This window comes from Benincasa hispida, unplaced genomic scaffold (genome assembly GCF_027475165.1).
Source record: "Benincasa hispida cultivar pf3 unplaced genomic scaffold, pf3_genome.v1.1 HicScf1217, whole genome shotgun sequence".
Lineage (NCBI taxonomy): Eukaryota > Viridiplantae > Streptophyta > Magnoliopsida > Cucurbitales > Cucurbitaceae > Benincasa > Benincasa hispida.
In genome coordinates, this window is record NW_028325540.1 from 832 (window position 1) to 27,046 (window position 26,215).

Genomic DNA, 26,215 nt, shown 5'->3' on the forward strand with positions numbered 1-26,215 from the left:
ATTGGGGAGTTGGGAACACAGCTACACAAGACGAAATTCACTCCTTCCCTAATGTTGGGGTAAGTAAATAAATTACTTTCTTAAGGGTTGTTTCCGGGTCTTGAATAATGTGGTCACACTCTCTCTTGGCCCGAGAGGGGCTTGTTCATAGTTGGACTATGACTTATTGTTCATTAGAGGGATCAGTAGTACTTAAGGAGTTAGATGTAACTACAAGGGAAAAATGGTCATTTTGGCCCAACTGTACTTACGAGCAATTTGTGAAGGGTCATTGCACTATTGACTGGTTATATCCAATAGACATAGAAATATATTTGAAGTACGAAGAGTGCAGTTATAGATATTTAGTGGAGTGATCGGCAGTTAATGGATGTTGGGTAATTTAATTAAAGTGTTTAATTAATCATCCAAGTACCATTGGAGCTTCAAAATACGGGTCCATAAGATCCCCTTTGTAGCTCAACAAGGATTATTAAGAATTAATTTTGGATTAATTTGAATTGTTTAAATTAATTGAGGGAATTTAAGATTTTCTATACGATCGTTTAATATTTTCTACACGATTGTTTATAAATATCCATACGATCGTTTATGATTTTCTAAACGAGTGTTTGGATTATCCTGAGCAATCGTTTGGAGAATCCTAAACGATCGTTTAGGATTATCCACATGATCGTTGAGGATTATCCAAACAATCATTTAGAATTATCTACGTGATCGTTCATGATTATTCCAAACGATCGTTTAGGATTATATGTACACATACCTCATATAGACGTTGGACTAGCAGCTTTATTTCGTTGAGTTGTTGGCCCATCAGGTGATGTTGGACAATAAAGGTATCACCAATCTGACGCACCATGGTAGTCAGGTTCACCAAATCTTTTCAAACTTCTTTTATTTCCTCCCTAAGAACTTTGTATGATTTGGAATGACGATGTTTGAAGGACTTATGTTGGGTATTTGACGATTCTGTTGGGATTGATGCTCTAAATCTCGTAGGATCCTGTAGTTTGTAAACCGTGTATGAACAAACATTTCAATGATTAATATATTTGATATTTTATTCACTCTGTCTATGAAATATTTGATATTTTAGTTGCATTAATCACAAACCAATAAACTAACATCCATGATTATCGTTGTAGCTTAAACATGTATGTGGATACATATAGGTGGATCATGTTTAAGTGATAACCTAAATGGTCTGTAGTATATGGATAATGTTGGGTACCTTATCCTAGTGACACTACGAGTATGGCCCGCTTTGTAGCTGTTACAAATGTTGTAAAGTGCTACAAATGATCTGGTTGTGATAATCCATGTATTAGACATGTGAGCGAGGATATTCTATACAAAGGAGTTTGTATAAGATCGGACCACAAAATGTTTAGTCTTTTATATAACGCCGTTCGTAATTGAGACTTTCATTTCACTAGGATGACCATAAGTAACATGACCTTAATCCTGAGTGAGTTGTGAACTCCTGCCTATGAGGGCGGTCCTTTAATTTGCATGGGTGATAGTGGCCAGATCGCTGACTCAAGAAGCTTGCCATTTTGGAGATTCGTCTGATTGAAGAGTTGGAAACTCAGCTACATAAGATAAAATTCACTTCTTTCCCAAAGCAGGGGTAAGTAGATAAATTACTCCCTTAAAGGCTGATTTTGGGTCTTGAACAATGTGGCGTCACACCCTCTATTGGCCCGAGAGGGGTTTAGTCATAGTGAGACTATGATCTATTGCTCATTAGAAGGATCAGTGGTACTTAAAGAGTTAGATGTAACTATAGGGGTAAGACGGTAATTTGGCCTAGTTGTACTTACGAGCAATTTGTGAAGAGTCATCATACTGTTGATTGGTTATATCCAATGGACACAGAAATATATCTGTAGTGCGAAGAGTGCAGCTGTCAGTCTTTAGTGGAGTGTCTGGCAGTTAACGGATGGTGGATAATGTGATTAAAGAGTTTAATCAGTTATTCACGTGCTATAAGAACTTTAAGCTACAGGTCTATTTGGTCCCCTTGGTAGCTCAATGGATTTAGTTGAGAATCAGTTTTTGGATTAATTTAAAATGTTCAAATTAATAAGAGGGAATTTAATTATATACAATATAATTCAATTAATTCAATTATATATGATATAATTGATATAATGTATTTGATACATTATTGTATAATTATAGGAACAAATATTTGAATATGATTCAAATATATTTTCTATGAATAAGATTCATAGTTTTTAAATTTCATATAAATATTATTTATATTAAATGCCATAAATAGAGAAAAAGAACTATGGTTTATATATTGTATATGATGCAATATTAAAACTATAATTTATAAATATAATGTGATAAGTTGGTGATCATATTTATTTGGGAAGTTAATTGGTTTTATGGGGAAAAAAATGGGATATGTGAAATATGATTTTATTATTCCAAATGATCAGAGTTACTCGATAGAGATCTTCTAGATGATTTCTTTGAGAGACTATACAATCAAGTAAGAAAGTCTATGTGATAGACTCGTTTTTCTACACAATCAAGAGATATATCTATGCGATAGCTTTTTCTTCTAAATGATTGTCTTTCTCCTCCAACTCCAAACTCCCCTCTAACCAAAATTAGCCAGAGCTCACCAATCCTAGATTCTCACACCAAGAATACCAAGGTCACTAAGTGGTAGTGTCCCCTTTTCAGTTCAAGTTTAGTTGCTGCTGATCGAGGAGAGTTCATGACTTGTTTGACGCATTTATGAACAAGCTAGTTCGAGAGATTTACTTGAAGAACATTTCTTCAAAGGTATAATCTCTAAACTCTTGTTTATTTATTCAAAAGCATGTTGTAATTTATGTCTTATGCATAATATGTCTATTTTACTGTAAATGTATGTGTTCAATCGAAATGGGATTTGGACGATCCGCTTTCATTCATATGTTCTCTGTCAAAAGAGTTCCTTCAAATTCATCATGTCCCCTCTTACCCTTCTCTAGTAAGTCTGAATTGGCCTACGTGATTTGGGCTTTATGGCACGATGCTTAGTTATATGTTGCTCTTGTTCACCAACATGGGGTTCATCGGATGAAGGGTTTTCTTGCTCCCCAACATGTTGGTCTAACCCATCATGCCCTCTGAAAGACTCATAGGTATCGAGAGAGTGATCATGCCCCTCAACCTCCTCAACCTCTTCAATCCTTCTTCCTTCAACATCATAGCTCACCTTCTTAATCCTTCTTCCTTCCAACTGATCCTCCTTATACCTTATCTCCTCTACGCTCGGTATAAGTCTCGTCAAAACAATAGACTGTAGATAAGTGAATGAGTAAGTCAGAATGCATGAAACTATGATAGATGCCAAGAATTACTAAGGGATCGGTTACTTACTTTTTTTAGCTGAAACACATTCTTACTCAATGATTTATAAGATGGACCATGAGAACAAGTCCATCTAAGAATTCTAGGAATTGCAGCCTTGCTGACTTTGGTAGCTATGAACTTGACATAAATAAAATTTTGTGAGCCCAAACATATAATATGAACTGCAACCTTGCTTTTGTTACACATCAATATTAATACACAGATTAAAATCAAATGGAAATGAAAGTACATACTTGGAATGCAAGTGCAAATCCCTTTATACAATATATGAGGCATGATGAGCATTTCTGCTTTCTTTGTCTCATGCCTCCTTCTTACCATGCATGATAGTCTTCATACTATTCAACCTACATTTCAAAAAGATAAACAACCAGTCATAATGTCTAAAGACATCAAGGTCATTAACAATCCCAAATGTCTATACATCAAATTGGGTTTTCTTGTCTTTTCCAATCATCACCGTTTTGATGAATAATGTCAATGCAACCTTGACAGCATCTTCATCGTTTGTAAAAGTGAACTTCTCGAATGCATTCTCCACGTCCTTGCAAGAACTATCCTTATCATTTGGGTTCTTTGGTCCAAGAATGAGTTGTCGCAGTCTCTCATGGCTTGTTTCACTGTCTACAATTTCCTTGGTCGGCCACAACCCAGTTATCAGATTAAAATCATCTTGGGAGAATATGACCTTCTTCCCCAATATGTTAAATGATATAACATCTGGGTTTGCATCCATTACCTCCCTCAACAAAAAATGGTGAAAAAATTGCCCATTAAATACAGGATCTACATCCAACAGTGGACTAAAGGCCATTGTTCTAAACATTATCATCTACTCTTCTGTCAACTTATTCTTAATAACAGATGCAGTTTTGTGGACTTGGCAAGAAATTGTAGCAGGGAAATATTTCTCAATAGGGACGGCCATCTTAGCAACCTGAAACAATACATTACCACAATAAGTAAATGATCGCATAATAAAAACTAAACGATCGTATAACAAATAAATAAACAATCATGTAACATAAAAAAAAATGATCGGATAACAAACGACTAAACGATCGTGTAACAAACGACTAAACGATCACATTACAAATACCTAAACAATCGCATAACAAACAACTAAACAATCGCATTACAAATACCTAAACAATCGTGTAACAGATAATTAAATGATCGCATTACAAATATCTAAGCGATCGCATAACAAACAATAAATGATCATATTACAAATACCTAAACGATCGTATAACAAACAACTAAACAATTGTATTACAAATACCTAAACGATCACGTAAACACCACTAAACAGTCGCACATTGTTTTCTAAACGATTATTTATGTCTCTAATCGATCGTTTAAAGTGTTGGGTTGTATGTCCTAAAATTTGCAGTTTGTAATGTTAAAACATATTCTATTATCAATAAAGATGTTATTGATGTTTATTCAATAAAATTGTTGTTGAATAGGTAAATTGCACTTGTAAATACTAAATCCAATAAACTAAAAATCCATGGCTATTATATGAATACTTGAACTTTATGTGGCGACATAAAGATGGATCAAGTTTGAGTAAATAGCCAAAACAGTCTATAGTATATGAATAAGATTGGGTGTCTTATTCCGGTAACACTATCAAATGTGGCCGACTCTATAGTTGTTACAATTTGTTGTAAAGTGCTACAAATGAAGTGATCCTGATTCATTCATGTAGTGACATGAGGAACAGAGGCATCTTATGCAATGAGTTTGCATAAGATCGAACCAAGAAATAAGTCATTCTTAATTTATAACATAGTTTACTATTTAAGACTGACTGTTTCAAATCGATGACCTAAGTAACTCGACCTTAATCCTAAGCTAACTATGAACTCCTATTTATTTGGGATTATCCTTAGATTTTCATAGGTGAGGATTAACTCAACAACACCGGCTCAATAAGCCTTCTATTTCAAGGGTAAGACCGAGTAGATAGTTGGGGACATAAGGTACAAGATGGAATTCACACCTACTCGACTCTTAAGTACTGAATCTAGGTCTTGAACAAGGGACCTCACCCTTTCATTAGCCCGAGAGGGACTCGGTTTAGTGATTGGATCAAAAACCATATGTTCATTAGAGGATCAATTGAACATTAGGAGCAAGATGTAAATTCGAGGATAAAATAGCATTTGACTCAGCCGTTATTACGAACACCTGTGAAGCATCGACTTACTGATTATGGTTAAATCAAGTAGACAGAAATATATCTACAGTGAGGAGAGTGAAACTACTGAGCTATAATGATGTGTCTCGGTAGTTAACGAATATTGATTAATTCGGTTTAAAGAGTTTAGCCAATTAATTTCAAATCGTTGGAGCTCATGATCTTTAGGTCCATAAGACCCCTTTACTAGCTCGTAAATCTTGAATTAGTAAATTGAGTGAATTTGAAGCATTCAAATTCATTTCAGAAATTTATTTTAAAGTATTCAAATTTTAAATTAGGATTTGAATTTGAATTGTTCAATTTCAAATTAGGGTTTGGGTAATTATATTTGATATAATTAACGTTTAATTTATCAAAACTAAACGTAATTGGAGAGTTTAAAATATCCAAATATTGATTTAAATAATTATTACATGAATACGATTCATGTTTAAAATTAGGTATTTGGTTAATTTAATATATGATATTAAATTATTATTTAATTAATTAAATTTGTTTAATTACTTAAAATCAAATTAATTTTCAGGTTTCAATTCAATTTTAGAAATTGAATTTTGGAATTGATTAATTTTGAATTAAATCAAAAGAAATTGAAAATTAATATTTTAGTTACTAAATTCTCGCCTAGGATTATCTAAGCAATCTCTTGAGAATGAATACACGGTCATATAACAAAAGTTGAGAGATCGTTTAACAAATAGTAGGCGCGAACCCTAAACGATCGGCGAGAATCCAAAATGAATATCAACATGCATTCAAGGAGAAGAATTACATACCTTTCAAGATCAACGATGATGGAAAATGTGTAAAAACGACTGGCAAAAAGGTGGCCAAACGCTCGGATGAAGATGTGAGATGACGAGTTAGGTACGAGAGCAAAAACGAGAGAAAACGAGAGCCAAAATCATACGGTGAGAGAAGATGTAAGCGAAAAAGTGGGGTGAACGATGCTTTGTAGCACGGTTTGAAGAGTTTCCAAATGTTTAAAGGAATTTGATGTTTTAACGTTGCTCAATAAGTATGTTTTAAAGTAGTCACTCTTTGGGCTAATAGCTACCTTTGTCCAATGTTTTCTTTTTCCCAAGTAGCAGTCAACATCCTAGAGGGTAGCTGTTCTACGAGTCTGCCACTCAGTATTCAAGGGTTGAAGTGAAGTTAACTTAGGTTGTTAACGGTTGTCCTTCATGTACATATTAGGGACCTAGACTAGTTTTGAGACGGGAACATAATTTGTAGTTGATCATGTTATGGTTTACATGTATGAGTCTGGCATTTGTTTTATCTGCTTTGGTTGTTTGTTTGAGAAATTAAATGTTATAATTGTCTATAAGGTGTTTAAGCTTTTGTTGTGAAGGTAGAGGGAGGAGGTTTGACAATTTGTGTAATAAGAGGGTTGGCATCAGCTGTCTTCACATCTTCTCTTAGGATAGAAAGGGTTTCTGGGAGAGGGTGTGACAAAACGCATCAAATTGGGAATGAATGGCTGGGATGGAAGTGTTACCCAGCCATATGATATCTGGTGATTTTTACTATCCCAATCCTCTAATCTTTCAACAAACTTGCTATCTTCTTCAATGGCACTTTTGACAGGTTGAGCGATATCCCCAGTAACAATTCGCCACAGCTTGCGACCAATTAAGAAACTCTTCATTTGATAGACCCAAGTAATGTAGTTGGTGCAATCAAGTTTTTGGGATTGGTGTCCTAATTCTCTCGGAGTCTCGTTATTTGTAATATACACATTGTTATGAATAAAATAAGAGTTATTTTATCTGGCATTTACTCATATCCAATAAACAAAGCTCCATGGTTATTGTTTGAAAACTTAAGCATGTATATGAGATATACAAGTGGATCATGCCTTAAGTGATAACCTAAATATGTCTGTAGTATAAGGATTAAGGAGGGATTCCTGATCCTGGTGATACTACAGATACGGCCCACTTTATAGAGGTTTGCAAGTGTTGTAAACTACTACAGATGGTAGATCCTAACCATTCATGTGGAGACATGCGAGCAGGGATGTCCTATACAAAGAGTTTGTATAAGATCGGACCACGAAATGATTCGTCTCTGTATATAACGTCGTTGATACTGGAGACTTACATCTCACCTAAACGACCATAGGTGACATGACCTCAATCCTGAGTATTTTGGGAACTTCTGCCTTTGAGGGTGGTCCTTTGATTAGTATGGGTGAGAGTGTCCAGATTTTCAACTCAACATGTCTACCTTTTTGAGGACTTGTCTAATTCGGGAGCTGGGAACTCAATTACACAAGATGAAATTCAGTTCTTCCCCGAAACAGGGGTAAGTAGATATATTGCTCCCTTAAAGACTGATTTCGGGGCTTGAACATAGTGGCCACAGCTTCTCTTTGGAAGAGAGAACTCAGTCAAGTAGGACTATGACTTATGTTCATTAGAGGGATCAGTGGTACTTAAGGAGTTAGATGTAACTACAAGGGCATAACGGTTATTGGCCGAGTTGTACTTACGAGCGATCTGTGAAGGGTTATCACACTGTTGATTTGTTAAGATGGACACATAATATATCTGTAGTAAGGAGAGTTCAGCTGTCGGTCTTTAATGGAGTGCCTGGCAATTAACAGATGGTGGATCTTGTGACTAAAGAGTTTAGTCAGTTATTCACGTACTGTTGGAACTTCGAGCTACAGATCCATAAGGTCCCCTTGGTAGCTTAATGGATTCAAGTTGAGGATAAGTTCTTGGTGTTGATTTGAAATGTTCAAATTGACAAGAGGTAATTCGATTATATATGATATGATCAGTATGATGTATGAGATACATCAAGTGGAGGATTAATGTAAATGAGATTTATATTAAGGACCATGAAATAGAAAAAGAGCTATGGTTTATATATTTCATGAGATGAAATATTAAAACTATAGGTTATAAATATACTATGGTAAGTTGGTTATCATATATATTTATAATAATATTAATTATTAGATAATTATCTCTTTTTCTCTAATAACCAATTGAGTGGGAGGTTATTGGTGGTTTCATGGTAACCATGAAATAAAAGGAAAAATGTTTTTCCTAAATTTAGTAATGTTGATTTGAGATTTTCATTCTCGGAAAAGTTCTCACAAAAAGGTTGTCAAGTAAATTAGATTTGCTAAAAGACAGCTTGGATAGACTATATGATCGTTGAGTATTTCTATACGATAGACACTCAGCTGGCCGATTAGCTAAATGATCACATAGCATTTCCTAAACGATCGTATAGCTTTTGTTAAACAATTGGGCATCGTCTATACGATAGACATCTGCCATCTCCCACTTGCTCAATCGTTTACACGATTATTCTCCTCCAGTCTCGTCCTCTAACCAAGTCCACACAGAGCCCACACTTCTAGATTCTCACACCGAGAATACCAAGGTAGCCATTATGGTGGTGTCATACTCAATTCGACATTGTCGAGGTTATTTGGAGGTCGTTTGTGGTGTTCGTGTGGAGTCCGTTGTGTTCGTGATCTTGGAGATCACGGTGTTCGATTTCTTTGTTGATCGTGTTGTGTTGCGGTCATGGTGGACGAGCGTTCGTGTGTTGTCGTCTTGCTGTGAACGAACGTTCGTGATAAAAGGTGTTGAAGATGAGTTTTCAAAGGTATGTTTGTTCTTCCCTTAATCTTAGTAAAGCATGTTGTAATTTCACTTTATGCATGACCGTATGTTTCTGTTTCTTGATTATAATTGTTAATGTTCAAATACGATTGAAATTTGGAACAATATTTCTGCTGCTCATGGGATAAAATATGTATTTTTTGTCTATTACAAAGAAGAATGAATGGAGGGGAGGACGAACGGCTTCTAGGTTAAAAGGTTGAATCGGACAAGCGTTGGATCTGAAGCGGGTGCACCGGGTCGGGTCACGTGGGTGCGTCGGATCGAGACAGGTAGGTTTGTCGGGTCGAGGCAGACAGGCACTGGATCTAAAGTAGGTAGAGCGGGTCAGGTCAGATGGGTGGCCAGATTGAGGCAAGCGACCGCGCTAGGTCAGGGTAGGCAAACACACTGAATCGGTGCAGGCGGGTGCGCTAGGTTTGGATCTGAACAAGCGACAGCGTGGTGAGGCTCTCGCGATCTCTGAACTGCACATATCAACTAAAGCGGTGGCGACATGGTAGATAAGCGACGTGGATCTAAGACTGAGCAGGCGATGGTGTGGTGAGGCTGGATCGGAGCATAGACGGGCCAGCGACACTGGGAGAAGGTCAGAGACGCTGGGAGCAGATCAGCAACGTTGGGAGCATATCAGCAATGCTGGGAGCAGATCAGCGGCACTGGGAGCATATTGTACTGTATGAAGAATTACAACAATGCCCTAATTTTTCCTTTCGTCTCTGATACAATATAGAAAATATCACTATATTTTTGTATTTCTGTACATCTAAAAGGTAAAATACAAGGGTTATTTATATATGGAAGAATACCCATAAATGGATACATAAAAACCTCAATAACCCATATATTCTAGCCTACAAAAATGTAACAACTTAACTATACCAACAAACTAAACCCACAATTATTCACTTTTGCTGCTACTTTGATAAAACCATAATCCAACATTAATGTTGTTTCTGTTGATGTTTGGCATTCAAAGCTGGGTCATCCCTCCATTTCTCATCTTACTGCTTTAAAGAATGTTTTACTAATCGAATCCTTTAATATAGATATTGTTGGGAATATCCTAGAACTCGTAGTTCGTGTTAAACATTCTATTTATCAATAATAATGACTTGTTGATTTTGCATCTTATTATGAAAATCCAATAAACGCATCCTTGGCTATAGTCTGAATGTTGTAACCTTATGTAGTGACAAACAGGATCAAGTTGACAGTATATAGCCTAAATGGTCTAATAAGTATATGGATGAAATTGGGTATCCCATCCTAGTAACATTATTGAATGCGGCCCACTCTGTAGTTGTTACAAGAAGTTGTACGGTGTTACAAACGATGTGATCTACAAATCGTTCATGTTGAGACATGTGAGTGGGGGCATCCTATGCAATGAGTTTGCCTATAGACTAGACTACGAAAATAGTCACTTTTCTTTATAACAACTGTTTACTGTTAAAACTGACTATTTCATTTATCATATAACCTAGGTTAACTCGATCTTAATCCTGAGCTAGCTATGAACTTCTGTTTGTTCGGGATTATCTTTTGATCTGCAAATGGTGAGAGTAGTCCGATAGCACTGCTCAATAAGCTTATCATTTTGAGGATAAGATTGGATGAATAGTTGGGGACATAGCCTTGCAAGATGGAATTCACTCCCACCCTATTTAGGGTTAGCAGATAGGTTGTTCTCTTAAGTACTGATTCCAGGTCTTGAACAATCGAGGCCTCGTCTTCTCATGATAGAGAAAGAATTTGATTCATAGAGATTATGAATCAAAATTGTTCATTAGAGGGTCAGCATGAACTTAAGGAACAAGATGTATTCACAGGGGTAAAATAGTATTTTTGACCTAGTTGTGATTACGAACAAGCTGTGAAGGATCGACTTACTGATTATGGTTATTAAGTGGACATAATATATCTACAGTGAGGGAAGTTCAACTATGAGCTATAGTGGAGTGTCCCATTAGTTAACGAATGGAGGTTAGATCGGACTAATGAGTTTAGCCAATTAATCTCGAATCGTTGGAGCCCATGATCTGTAGGTCCGCGAGGTCTCCCTACTAGCTCGTAAATGGTTAAGCTTTAGAGTAGCTTGAGAAATTAATTTGAAACGTTCAAATTAAACGGAACATGAGAATATATATTTAAATATGATTTAAATATATGAAGATGATTAATTGTGCAAAAATTAATTTAATATTTGATATTAAATTAATTTATATTTTAAATTAATTTATGAAATTAATTTTAGAAAATCATTTTTCAGTTTTATTAATCAAAATGGTTTTGAAATCAAATTTTGATTTTAAAAGAAAATTGAAAATCGGTTTTGCATGGTACAAAATGGAAAATGTTGTTTTTCCATTATCACCTTCTTCATGCTCACAAAAAGCCCATCTTCTTCTCTTCATTAATACTCCAAGCATGAGTTGCAAGCCATGCAATTCACTTCTTTGCATGTTCATCTGCAATAAATAAAGAAGTTTGGAGTGATTTGAAAAAAGCTAATACATAAATTTTGAGAGATCTCTGTGAGAAGAAAGAGTTCTTCCAATTGGGTTGTTGTGAGTTCTTCACTGTTCTTCATCCATTCAAGTTGTTCTTGAGTCCCACAACTCTATCTAAAACTCCAAGAGGATAGTGGAGAAGATCTTGAGGTGGTTCACAGTGATCTTTGGTGAAGACCGTTGCTGTACAATCAAGTTCTTGGAGAGTTCTTCAAAGGTATGATCTTAGAACCCTCTTTTTAGAAAAGCATGCTTTAGTTTCTGCCAAAATTAGTGAATTTGAATGCTTATGGATCCTTGATACTTCCGCTGCGTGTTATTTAACTCTTTCAGATACTACATGCTCTTTAGCTAAACAAAAGCAGGTGTCTTTTGTGTCACATCAGAATCATTCTAGTTTAGTTTTTTTACCTCTTACATGCTGATATTTGGGACCCGTTTGCTACACGCTCACATATTGGACATAGATTTTTCCTTACTGTGGATGAACATAGTAGATTTACTTGGGTGTTTGTGTTGAAAATAAGCCGGATGTTTTGAACACTGTACCCCAATTTTTTCAGTATGCTGAAACTCAACATGGAAAGAAATTAAAAATCTTTCGTTTAGATAATGCATCATAACTATTATTTGATAACCAACACATCTTGAATATTACCAAGAGCCTTGTATTTTCATTCTCGAGTTCCTTTACATTTTTGGAATGAATGTATTTCTTATGAATCGCATACCATCATGTATCATTTAGTGGAGGACTCCTTATGAACTGCTAAATGAAAAGGTGCTTGATTATTCTTCATTAAAGAATTTTTTATGCTTATGTTTTGTGTTCACATTATCTACTGGCCGCTCTAAGTTCTCTTGAAGGGCTATTCCAGCTGTTTCTGTGGGATATCCTCCATGTATGAAAGCATATCGAATGTTTTACATTGAAAAGCTTCATTTCTATGAGATGTTATATTCCAGGAAGGAATTTTCTGTTTCACAACAAGGAGACTTTGTTCCCAATGTAGTTGCCTCAACCATTTAATGTTGATATTCCCTCTTTGCCTACATAATCTGCAGTTATTGAGCAAATGCTATAGCTTTCTACTTCTCGAAATGCTTCCTTTTCCCCTGCAGTTGTACCTTGAAACACAAATCGCGTTACTAAAAGCATGTTCACAAGTGATTCTAAACTAATCAAAAATCACTTTTGTTCTTTTCGAAATCACTCTTAACCGTGCTTTTAATCATTCAAAATCAATTTTGATGATATGAAAATTCTATTCGAATTTGTAAAATTAAATATTACATTAGTTTTGAGTGATTAAAGTCGTGTTTGGAATGATTTTGAACATGATAAAAGTGATTTTAACCATTTTTAAATTACTCTCAAACATGCACTAAAGCACCATTATCTTATTTTAAAGATTACCACTATGGGCTTATTAATAAAACCCCTTTGCCACCATTATCAACTCGTTGTCCTCTACATGATCTTGTTACATATCATAACCTTTCTTTAGATTTTTTGTGTTTCTCTTTAGACGTTTCAGCTCAATATGAGCCTCAATTTTACCACCAAGCTCCACCATCGATAATTGGAGAGAGTCTATGAAACTTGAACTCAAACCAATGGAGGAAAATAACATATGGGAAATAGTACATTTACCGCTATCCAAGCATGACATAGGGTGCAAGTAGATATACAAGATTAAGCATCGTGTTGATGGATCGATTGAAAAGTATAAGGCTATACTTGTAGCCAAAGAATATACATAACAAGAAGGACACGATTTTATTGAAACTTTTTCACCTATGGCAAATTAGTAACAGTTTGTATACTTCTTTTTCTTATAATTGGTCAGTTCTACAACCTCATGTAAATAATGCATTTTTGCTCGGAGATTTATATGAGGAAGTGTATATGGACGGGCATGAGGAGGAGATTGTTCATGCCGATAAACTTGTATATAAGTCATTCAAGGCATCAAATTATTATTTATGCTTTATTTAATAATTTTTATGTGATTTTATTATTTTTTCAATTTTATCCTTTTTATGGCATTTTAAGTATGAGTATTTTTGTCTTTTTACTATTAACTATAATGTGGCATTAGGGTTTTAACATATTAATCTCCATTAGTTTTCATCAATCGAATGCAGACCCTTATTTGCTCGAGTATATGGAAACAATTTCTAAACTCTTCTAGTTTATGTCAATTACATTATAATTACTCAAACAGATCTTGAATAAATTGATAAATTGAAAAGTCTGAGAGATTTAAACTAAAAGATCTTGGTGTTTTGAAATATTTCCTTGGTATTGAATTAGCTCGATTAGCAAACATCCAGCATAACACAATTAGTTATATAAGAGCTTAAATTGAAATGGTAAAAAATGGAGTTCATATATATAAATTTTTTTTTTGCTATATTTGAAAACCTAGAAAACATTGCAAGATTTGTTAATACTTTTTTGGTTCCCGTTGCAATTTTCTTTATTATGAGGGTAAAAAATTCCAATCTAATAATTCTTTTAGTATTTTCAAGTAAAATACTAAATACAACCAAAATTCTAAAATATTAAATTTTATCGATATGATGATGTTTCTATTTATCCATAAATTTGATTTAAAAAAAGATGAATTGACATTTCCTATATATCGTAAAATATTAAACAAAATATAAAAACAAGAAAATGTTTCTATTTATCCATAGATTTGACATAAAAAAAAAAAATGAATTGATATTTCCTATCTATCGTAAAATATTAGACAAAATATAAAAACATGAAAACAAAGCGTAAACAAAATATCATCAGTATGATCCCAATATTATTAGTAGAATTAACTTAATTGGAAAGGTGAAATTATTTTGTCAACTTATTTTCAAAAATATCCATCAACGGTGGAATTTAAAACTTTAGTTCAAATAACATTTTTAAATAAATATGAAATCTTCTCGAATTCTAGTTACTTTAGTAAATCTTAAATTTAATCTTTATATTTTTGATAAATTTTAAATTTAATTTTTTTGTCGAAATGAGTTAAATAATAATAATAATAATAATTTTCATACCAAAAAAAAACCCTTGAGTATTTTGAAATTTATAAAAGGAATGCTAATAGACTTTTTTGTCCTCTCAAAATATCAACAATTAACTAATTTCATTAATTATTGTTAAGATTGATTAAAAGTACATGACTAAAATTGGATCATTTAAAAGTACCGAAACAAATTAAATGAAACCTAAAGTACTATAACTAAAGTGCATGACTAAAATTGGAGGTGTGATTTTGGAGATATATGGTCCTAGGGTGGTGTTTGATGCGGCGAGTAGTAGGGAGGCGCAGTTATCAAATTTTCTGGATGGAGAGGGGGCTTAAAGGTGACCTTCTGTTTCGCGTGAGTTGCGTGAGATTTGGGGTTTGATTCAGACAGTGGAGCCTAGGGTGAGTGGTGAGGATTATTGGGTGTGGGTACCGAGTGCTAATGGTTGATTTTCTATTGCGAGTGTGTGGGAGAGTTTGCGTCACTGTTGTCCTAGGGTGTCTTGGGTGCAGCTTCTGTGGTCTGGGAGTGGTATTCCTCGGCACTCTTTTTGTGTCTGGCTAGCTATGCGGGATAGGTTGGGTACTCGAGATTGGGTTAGGAGGTGGAATGTTTCGTCTAATTATGTGTGTCTCTTGTGTGTGGGGGGTTGGGAGTCTGGGGATTATTTATTCTTTGAGTGTGAGTTTGGGAGAGAAGTATGGTCGAATGTGTTGCGTCTATTGGGGTTGTCTCATCAGGTGGCTGGGTGGGATGTCGAGCTAAGTTGGGTTTGTCGAGTGGGAACGGGTAAAGGGGTATGAAGTAAATTGTTTCAAGTCTTCTGGTGTGCTTCTATTTATTATATCTGGCAAGAGAGGAATCATCGGCTGCATGGAGGTCGTCCAAGGACAGTGTCTGCTTTATTCCATCTTATTGTCTCTATGGTTGGTGCTCGTGTTGTTTCCTGGCAGGTTGATCTTGGTCTTCTCTAGTTTTCATTAATGTTATTTCTTCCTTATTGTGTTCGGCCTTTTGTTTTTTTGGGTGTTGCCCTCGATTTGTAGAGTTTGCTTTGTTTCGTGACTGTTTCTCTAGACGGTCATTCAGTTTTCTTTTCCTATGGCTTTTGATCTCTTGTTCGATTAAGAGCTCAATCTTTGTTGTTCCTTTGTTGCTATGGTACCTTGATCCCGAGCTGTGAGATCCTCCTATTGTTGTATAATAATATTACCTACTCAAAAAAATAATAATAATAATATGCCAACCTATTTTTATTTGACTAATTATAAGTTTTTAGTTCTTAATATTTTAGTTCCATTTTCAAACTAGTCATTATTGTTTAGGAAATTTCAATTAGAAGTGAACAAAGAATATGGAAAAACCAAGCCGTTAAACCAAACGACTTCGATCAGTCGATTCTTTCTTTAGCAAACATCCACCGTAACACAATTAGCTATATCAGATATACTTTAGTAAATTGACTAAAATTTAAAAGAGATAAAATGCATCTAAAAGAGAGATCCTATAAGAAATTTCTAGAAAATTTAATTTTTCTCCCATAAAATAACATGTTTTGCCTCTAAATTGTTGCTGATACACTCAAATATAATATCCTAAAAGTTTATTATCAATCAATTTTAACATTGACCAACAATAAAGAACTAAATTTTAAAAAGTTAATGTATAAGGGGTTAAATTGAAACTTTTTACACAATGGAGGACTAAATTGCATAAGTACCCACAACATAAAGATAAAAACATGTACTTAGCCATTCTATTTCAATATATATACAACTACAATAAAAGACAAATGTTTAAAAGGTAGGCAAACACTAAAGGATAACATGGGCAAATATATGATAAATTAGCCAAGCTATACAGCAAGGAATACATTAGAGTGAAATAATGTTCTCTTGGACATAACAAAGCCAGAGATTCTCTTGAAATCTAACTGACTTGGTTAACCCTGTAGTTTAAAATTTGAAGAAACCTGAGGTAATGATGTACAAAGGAAAGATGTGGAGAAGCTAAAACTACAAAGACAAAATTACAAGCTCAAATAGACAATCAAATCAACTCAACACTGATTTGGAGCTTTTCTTCTCTATTGCTTCCCTGAGTTTCCTCCCCAAAGCATATGCCAAAGGAGGAGGAACAGCATTCCCAATTTGCCTGTGTTTGTGTTGAATATTACCAGCAAATTTGTAGCTGTCTGGGAATCCCTGCACAAAGCCAACACACCCATTGGCATCTAACAACAATTGCCAGCCTTCCATGTAACAAGCTTATAATAGCCTACAATGTTTCTTTTAACTAAATTCTTTTTTGCTAAATTGTAAGGATTCCATTTGATGAAAGAGAGAATGGAAGTGAGAACTTACTTGAGATCGAGCACATTCACGGACGGTAAGTATCCTATCCTGTTCAGGGTGGAAACACATTCCGACCTTACCCATTGGTTGTGGGTCGGTAATTGAAGTGGGGAAGTTCCCTTCCCAATCCAACCGGCCAAACAAACCTTTCCATTGGTTGTGTCTCTTGGCTGTGTTGGGCAGGCACCAGGGTATCAAGTCATGCATTTGTCCAGTTGACAACCGAACCTGATGACACAACATGGGAGAAAGGAGGGAATAAGATCAAGATGGAGCCAAGTATACGTACACAATCCATCTAACATTTTCTCCAAATGTTGGATACTGAATACATTCATAAACTAGAAGTGGTTCCATCATCAGAAAGAATATACCTTCTCATCTGGAAGATCGCGCCAATCAGCACCTGGGCGCTTTGGAATTCTTTGACATCTAATAAGATTTAGCTCGTTCATTTCTTTTGATATATGATCATTCAAGACAAGGACATCTCCTCGAATCTTCTTCTGGAACCAAGATGTCGGTTCGCTCTTGTACTGCATCAGAAATGAACTGATCAGCAGAAAGATAACAGAACATACATACTTCATCAGGAAAGGCAAACAACAATCACCTCCATTGTTGTCACAGAAGCCCCATTTCCAACAGCTGGTAGATCTCCAATTGTATCTCTGACAGTAATTGGACGAAAAGGTGCACCTCCTGCAGTACTAGGAACAGCAGCATACCGAGTATTTTCAGACAATAAAATCTTGAGCTCCGGGCTACCAAAGACATGCATTGGCTCTGGCCATTCTGGTAGAATTTCCTCGGGAGACGCTGCCCATATGAATGCACGTTTTCTAGATTGAGAGATCCCATATGCCCCGGCCTCTAGAATCCCAAATCTTACCTATAATAATTGAATGAATAAAACATAAATCTTAAGCCCATATATACATTTTTAACACAAGAAACTGGGATACAAATTGTGCAGCATACAAATAACGAAGTGATAAAAAAATTTCCTATTGTTGCAATCAAGCAATGCGTGAGTAGCATACAGGTCAAACAAACTTTTCCTAACAGAAATTTGAAGAAAATTTGTCATACTTCTCATAAATTAATGCTTTCATTGAAGAAATTAGAACTTAAGAATCCAAATAAATCATTATAAAAGATAAACCACAAAATGAACTAAGTAATTTGACATACTTGGACCCTCCCTCTTTTGAGCACTCTCACAGTCTCACTAGGTTAACTGAATCAATCAATACCCTCCTTTCTCATTCCCAAATACTACCGTTCCCTATCTAAAGACTAATATATCCTCTATTAATTCCATCACATTCTCAACTATGAATAAAGAAACGCTGCAGCCAACCAAGAACTTCGCTTTATACTGAGACAAAATTGGAAAACTGCAAGTACCTGATATCCCATCTCAAGAAGTGAAGCTAATGTAAGGCGAAAAGTCTGCCCTTTATTGAATGAAACAAAATTCCTCACATTCTCCAGAAGAAAATACTTTGGACGAAAGTATTCGGCAAAGGATAAGAATGCCAAAATCATCTCACATTGGACCTTACTCCAAGTACTCTGATTAAAACGATTCATTCCAGAAAAACCCTGTATGCAGAAAAATATTAGAACAAAAACAGGTTTGGATATCTCATGCTCCACTAAATGTGAAATGGAAGATGTTAACCATACCTGACAAGGAGGTCCTCCATTGATGAATTCAACTTGTCCTGGACGAGGCAGATTATTGATCTCCTTGTCATCAAGTTTTTCTGCTAGTTCAATGGCTTCAGAAGTTGATATACAATCATCTGCATCACCACATGCTTTCATGACAGCCCTGCATTAAAATCAATACAACACAAAGTAATCAGAGCCAAAAGTAAACTGTAAAAGCAGAAACAAGGCTCAGCATGAAAACTGTATACAGCTCATTTGAGAACGCCAAAGGTGCACAATCAAAACTGGAAGGAAAATAAGACAATTCCAATAATAGAAAAAATATATATATTTAAGCACAATTTTCATCCGTGCTTCACCTTAGGATCACATTGCAATTATTTACAAATGTCAATGCCTCTGGATGATTGAGACTAAATGCTTCACCCGCAGGCTCTTCATATTCAATGGCCCATTTGGTAACTGAAACGCCTATAAAAAAGGCACATTACCCACAATGTGAGGTCAGTCATCAAAAGTAAGTTTAGTTTTTACTCAAGCTAGTAACGACAGAAAATTGAAGTTACCTGCTTGCTGCAGACCCTCAGATAAGCCCCCACATCCAGCAAATATATCCAGAGTAGCCAAACGATTTTCAAGTGGCATATCTTTTTTGCTCTCAGTTTCATCAGGTATAATTTCTCCTTCTTTACACTTCCCTTTTTTCTTTCTTTGTGCAGCATCATTAATTTGCCTTTCGGAAGAGGAACTTAGTTTCACATTAGCTGGCAACTGAAAATTTTAAAAAAATAATAATTAATTAATTAAATTAAATTAAAAGGATATTAAACATTCAGGGAAGAAAAGTAAAATTCAAGAAACGTTCTGGTCAATGTGAAAGCAGAAGGTGATAGGGATGCCTACAAACTTCACTTAAGCACTATCCCATTCAAGATCCAACCTATTAGTATCAAACATAATTTGACAAATTTCAGAAATCCAGTAGAAATCACAGCAAAGTCACAGCATAAGACTATGCTACTCTTCCAGCTGAGCTGATGCCTGATAGTCAATGCGTTTTTTGAGAAAGCATTGACTATTGATGCTAGTCCACTGATTTAGAGCAGCGATCACAAGTTAGTGGGTGAGTCCACTCTTGTAACCAGTTGACAAGATTTTAGTAGAAAAGAAATGATTGAGGGAGAGAATATTGAACATGAGTATCTAAGGAAGGCATTTGTCAGACTCAGTATAGAAAGTAAAGGCTGAGAGTGGGAAAAATTCTGATCTTTCCCAAGCGTTGTACACTCTGTTGTGCATGACTAAAGAAGAGATTTATCACCAGCCTCCATAGTATGTCCGGTGAACCTACCATAGTGGGAAAAGTTGTGCAACCATGGAGCACATGTGAAACTAATTGAGAAACTCACTTCTCTAATTCAGCTAACATAAATCAAGAATTAGCCACCTCATCGTAGAAGGCCAAAGCTAGAACCAACTTTTATTCATATGTAGAATTGTTCTCTTCCTTGAAATTCAATATCCAATATCTTTCATCCTATTGTGGAATTCACGTGATCAATTATTTTGTTTAAATTCACACCAGAAATAAGTACCTTTTTGATAGCTCCCTTCTCTGGATCATAGAGATGTTCGCAAAAGAAGATGTGATCAAAGATAGCAGGACAGTTTGCAGCTGGGATATCCTGCTTTTTCCGTACTTCACACTTTCCTTCTATAGCAGAAACAGGCTTCATTGTTATTTCATCACTGTAATACAGCTGAAAAGAATTGCAAGTGCTACTAATATTAATAACAATGAAGAAAGTCCACAAACAAATGTCAGAAGAAAGCAAGCAAGATTCAGTAATCCAGTAAATAAGAAAAATAGAGTTCCAAATGCAATGCAGGAGTAAATTTGATTGCTTATAAAGAACTAATCCCATGCTATTCCAAATTTTATAGGTCTAGAAAAAGTACTTACTTCTCTAATATCTGAGCAGTATGCCTTTTCTGCTGAAATATCCTCTGGTCTAAAAAATCTCCTAACTTTGATCATAGTTGATACTGGACAAGGTTGTTTTGAGCCCTTGGATGTTTCAATGCCCAACAATTGACAAACAACATAAGCATTGAGGCCTACATTTCTTCCGCCCTTGAATGTTTCAATGCCTCTTTCATCAGTTCCAAAATGATGAGGAGCTAAGTAAGCATAATCATTAACAGAATAGTCAGCTCCCCCATATGTGAAGCTCGTCAAAGAAGAATGCAACTTCATGGTGTCATCTCTTTGGGCTTCCTTTAGTTTACAAGAATGGCAATCTCCGGTTCCCAGGCCCATGGTCTCTTTTGGAAGACAAACGAAAGCACCTTTTTCAGGCCAATATAAGCTTTTACAATAGAACTCCATAGGTAGTCCTCTACGTTTCCTCTCCTCTGCTCTTTCCTCATCAGCCTTATCCTTCTTGACATTAGCCTTGCGGTGTTGATGTCCCCAAGGCCTCATGCAACTCTCTACAACCACTTTTTCTTTAATTTCATTCAACTCAAAATCCAGGCAATCATTGGTAAGAAAGACCTCCTGCTCCTTGGCAGCATTGCCTAAAACAGTCTCCAATCCTCTAACCACCAGTCTACCGTGAACCATTTTTCTTGCATTGGATTTTTCATACATGTACTCCACAAGATATATGGCAGGCAAGTCATGTACATTATCCGTTTCCACAGACACAAAACCACCCACAGCAACCAAATCTCCATGGACAATGGCTTGTTTGTAAAGAGGATAGCCTTGACTTGTTGTGCCTACTATTTCACCATCCCATTTATTTTTTCCATCAGATTGCTTCCTCTTAGCAGGCTTTACTACAGGTTTTGATTCCTCGGCTTTCAAATCCACTTGACCATCGTCCTCTTCAACCTCTTCCGATTCTTCGTCTTCAACCTCCTCTTCTTCCGGTTCATCTTCTCTTGTTTCATTATTATCTGCCTCTTTCAAGTCTTCTGGCGAATAATTTGAGTAAAATTCTCCCCAAATCCTGTTTATCAATCTAGTAGTAGTAGCAGGCATAGCCTTTCTCGAAGTTACAGGTTTCATTGAAGCTCTTGGATTCATATTTGCCTCCTGCTTTAGAACAGCCTTCTTCTTTACCAACCACTTGGTATGATGCCTTTCCTCCATTTTATCACTAAGCCCAGTTATAAAGGCACACTTCCGGATCATATCATCTGGATATTCAGAAAAGGTTTGCAGTATTATCTGTCCATGTACCACCACATATCTCTCAACAACCGATGGGATGGAAGAGATATAAGCAGGATTGTTCTTATCAAATTCAGAAATTTTTTTGATAATAACTGCAAAAGAAAGCTTTGAGGCACGACTCTGCTCCTTCAGTAAGGTAATAATGCTTATTGCAAGCCTTGCAGTTTTTAGTACTGTTTGATACCATGGAGCATACTGCTTGGACGGCTTTCCCAATCGATACCTAAAGGAACAATTAGGGAACAGGAGATATTATGATAAAATGGAACTTGTGTAAGAAGAGGCGAAGACACAATATTAGCAACAACTTTCATACTTTGCAAATAGTACAGAATTTTACTACTTAGTATTTCTCCATGCATATTCTCCTAAAGAAAGAAAGAAAGAAAACTTCTCTTAAGAAAGACATTTTTCTTTTTCTTTTAATTAAATATGAAGAGTATATGATCCTTTGAGCAACTTGTCTTCTAATGCAATAGGTTAAATAGTCATATTACCAGGCCATGTCAGTGCGAATTGATATGAACACCATTGAAGATCCAAATTCAATCATCCACTCCTTTATTGCACTCAAATAAATTGGAATCCCATCCGTGTTCTGCATTTGAGACGAACATGACTGACTAGTATCAGCATCAAGACAGAAACCACTACCATCGTCAGCAGTTGTGATCCCCGACCCATATATTGTCACATCAATATCATCACAAGGTTTCATTGGAAGGAGTTCTAAAGAAATAAGCCGGGAATCAGAGTTGTAAAGGGACCAGTCATGAAGCATGCTTCGAGGAAGGTCATCAGGATCACATATATCCATATCCCCATCGAAGATAAGAAACTCATCCATTTCGTCCTTTGTAGTTTTGTAATAGGCTGGTAGAGGATAGTCATTTGCAATTTCGTCCTCGTTGATTTTGATGTAGAACTTGTTTGATGAAGTAGTAGAACGCTGATTTTTTCTTTGCTTTGCGGATCGCCAATACTCCTCTTCTTGAAGCAACTTAGCCAATTTCAAATCCTCATCTTCCTCGGCTCCAGATCCAGGTATATTGGGAGGATTGCGTTGCTCTCCATCTTTAATCTTCAAACCAAGATTTGTGGACCCATCAAACGAGCCTGCATTTGGTAGCAAGTTCCCTTGTTTTCTGCTTTCATCCCTTAGGGCACAAAGCACAGGCAAGTCTGTGAAAACCTGGTCATTTTTCTTGGATGTATCATCTAAACCAATAAGTTGATTATATATGAATTCCCCCTGCAAGAAGATAAAATCTTTGACAGACATCCCAGCAGGAAAATTTCTACTACTGTTCAAGGAGCGTACTACTCCAGCAAGCAATTCCTCCAATGTCAAATCTGGATTCCCACCAGAAGTCCTTGCCAATTTCTTGTAGACCTCCACACAGGCATTGGCTTTTTCATAGAAGATATTGTATAGTTTTTTGTATCCACCTGCAGGCCTAACACAATCATAATCAGCTACATCGGTGGAGATCCATATAGTTGGTGAACCATCTTCATAACCAGATATTGTCCAAGACTCAATCCGCCCAAATCCTTCACACCTAACGCCCTTATTCTTCTCTTTATCAGGGGTGTCTTCAAAAGGTAAGATAACACCTGAAATGAACAAATCATTTACTTCTAACATTTCAACAGCCTGTGGCTTTCCATCCTCATCATGAAATGTAAATTCAGTTAGTCTCCTATTTGGCCGAGAATCATCCAGGCCTGACGTCGTCAAGCCAACTGCAGCTATCTCATCTTCCACTGTCACCTCCCTTTTGCATTCAATAACAGAAGATTTCTCCGGTAATGGAATAGTTTTGACCTTAAAATCTGAGCATGCAGCAGCACGCTTTGGCATTTTCCTAACACCAACAACCTGCTCACCATTTTCTGACCTATTTCTCTTCTGCTTCGGTTTGACTGCTTTCACATTTTTCGTGTCCGACTCCTTTAGATCATTGGATGTAGCCATTAATTGGCTCCTAGTCTTCTTCGCCATACCTTTAATACAACATCCATTTAGCTAATTGACGAAAATGGGTTAAATCAGAAACAGTAAAAATACTCCAATGGACGTTAGGCAGATTAGACAGAAATGTAGAAGCATCATGTACAAACTTGAGCAAACAGTATAGGGCCATCATGAAGCAAAAATGGAAATCACAAAAAGCATATTAAAAAATATCTACAAATTTCACCACTAGAAAGACAAAACATATATAAACTATCATTTTTGGGGAGATCAAGTGAACAACAAATCAGATAAGAAAAATGAAAAATAAGCTTGATATGTCTGGTTCAGAGACGAGAAAAGCAGCTACTTCGCAATGTTTACCGAAAAATTAATACCAAAGCCAAAAAAATGCAAAACAGAAAAAGTAAAGTAGAATCTACAAGCCGATCCTTCTCCATGCATGCTGTCTCTACTCCAACAAAAGGAGCAGAAGCATTGAAATATCGTTCAAACTGATAGAAAAATTGATATCATTTTCAAAAATTCATGCCGATCAAACAAACAAACAGACCGATGCAAAACCATCAAGTAGACTAAATCCTCGTAACCCAAATTTGAAAATGCATCAACACAATCCCAATCGAATCGATCTCAAAAACCCAGAAACAAAAACCAACAATGTAATTCCTAAACTTCAATTCAAGAAAACCCAATCAAACAAAACCCGCTACAAGTCGAAAAATGAGACGATCAAGAAAAGTCGGCAAGTGGGCAGTATAATTTCAATGTCCTAATCATCTGGGGGGGGCTTCATTAGGAGCAGGATTTGTTGTTCACTTGATTCGCCTGAGCCAGTGAGTGAACCATGAACTTCCCTCTGTGAGAACAGAGAGGAATAAGAGCAAAAGAAACACGACGACGACGACCAAAATGGGTTAATTCCGCGAAAAGAAAAGAAGAACGAAAGGAGGAGGAGGAGGAAGAAGAAGAAGAAGCGAAGGTGGTGCCCGAGGATCCAACAATGGCGGCCATTTTTAGAGGATCCACTTATTTATAGTGAGCCGTCAGCAAAAATAGAGAATAGATTTGCTAAACTAAATAGTAGAAAACAACTAGAAAAAGAAAAAGGAAAACCCACGAAAACCCAGAAAGCAAAATACCAATCAGCTTCAGGGTATCAAACAAATGCTGGAGTTAAGCCAAAAGAAATCCAAAAAGGAAGAAAACCCCACCACAATACAGAACAATAGGCAGTTAAACAAGCAAAAAAATACCAAGAACAACAGATCCACCTCCTACATTGCCAAAAAAGAACCAAAGACAACAAAATTGGTTGGTTAAATAGTGTGATTTCAGGGGAAAAAGAGATACCCAGATGCAAAATCGATCCATCAAAATCATGAAAAAGGTGAAAGGACTGACCTGAAGAATGTAGAGCGGCAAAGAAGGAAGAAAGGGGGGAAATGAGGTTTTGGGAGAGATGATTTGAAAGAAATAAAAAGAGAAAGAGGGAAAGAAGAAGAAGAAGAAGAAGGCGGGATAGTGATAAGGGGGAATGGATTTTGGTATAATTTCGAAACAAAATTTCAGTACAAAAAAGGGAAATGAGTGTGGCTTCCCGCGTTTGCACTTGGCGGGTATTCAAGGCTAATGCCTGCACTCTCTTTCTTTCCAATTTCTACACACAAACAAATTGCTTTTTTGACTTCGCCTAAACATTAATGACATTGCATTCTACCTCACTTCTTGACCTAACGCTTTTAACACTAAAAATTAAATTACAAATATAACCAAATCCATCAGTGATATATCATCGAAAGACTTCTATTTATAATAGATTCTATTGTTTATATATTTCTTCCAGTGATACATACACTAAATAATTTAAAGATCTTATTTTGAACTTCGAATATATGGTTGTTAAGAGCAATGTTCAAAATATCGAGGTCCCGATTTTATGGAAATATCGTTATCGATGGGAATTTTGGGAAACTTTATGGAAATTGATAGAAATTGTTCTTTGATTGTGGTTTTAACTAGACTACAATCCACGAATTTTAATCATCATTTATACAAGGTAAGTAACAATTGGATGTGCATTGTGAATGTCTGTATAAATATCGATGCAATAACATAAATTTTTTAAAAAAATAAATGAAAAAATCATTACAAAATACAGTATGAATAT

The 26,215-nt window shown here is 35.8% G+C and overlaps 1 protein-coding gene and 1 long non-coding RNA gene across 5 annotated transcripts; one reads left to right on the forward strand and one right to left on the reverse strand.

The window, feature by feature from the left end:
- Positions 1 to 8,708: 8,708 nt before the first annotated feature.
- Positions 8,709 to 10,203, forward strand: LOC150031450 (uncharacterized). Its single transcript, XR_016525813.1, has 2 exons — positions 8,709 to 9,223; positions 9,396 to 10,203. It is a non-coding gene; the product is annotated as an uncharacterized LOC150031450 (long non-coding RNA).
- Positions 10,204 to 16,604: 6,401 nt separating this feature from the next.
- LOC120081478 (DNA (cytosine-5)-methyltransferase 1B-like) lies at positions 16,605 to 25,700 on the reverse strand. Of its 4 annotated transcripts, none has more exons than XM_039036366.2 (12): positions 25,450 to 25,700; positions 22,565 to 24,074; positions 20,787 to 22,290; positions 20,419 to 20,583; positions 19,390 to 19,594; positions 19,183 to 19,294; positions 18,836 to 18,983; positions 18,554 to 18,751; positions 17,757 to 18,035; positions 17,518 to 17,679; positions 17,153 to 17,371; positions 16,605 to 16,993 (listed from the first exon to the last, which is right to left on the reverse strand). In XM_039036366.2, exons 2-12 carry the CDS (start codon positions 24,070 to 24,072, stop codon positions 16,844 to 16,846), a joined length of 4,650 nt encoding a protein of 1,549 aa, XP_038892294.1. In that variant the 5' UTR covers positions 24,073 to 24,074; positions 25,450 to 25,700; the 3' UTR covers positions 16,605 to 16,843. The 4 variants fall into 4 exon arrangements, with proteins under 4 accessions (XP_038892294.1, XP_038892295.1, XP_090165021.1 ...); XM_039036367.2 differs by having other exon boundaries at positions 22,565 to 24,096; positions 25,450 to 25,665; XM_090308895.1 differs by having other exon boundaries at positions 25,399 to 25,487.
- Positions 25,701 to 26,215: the final 515 nt, after the last annotated feature.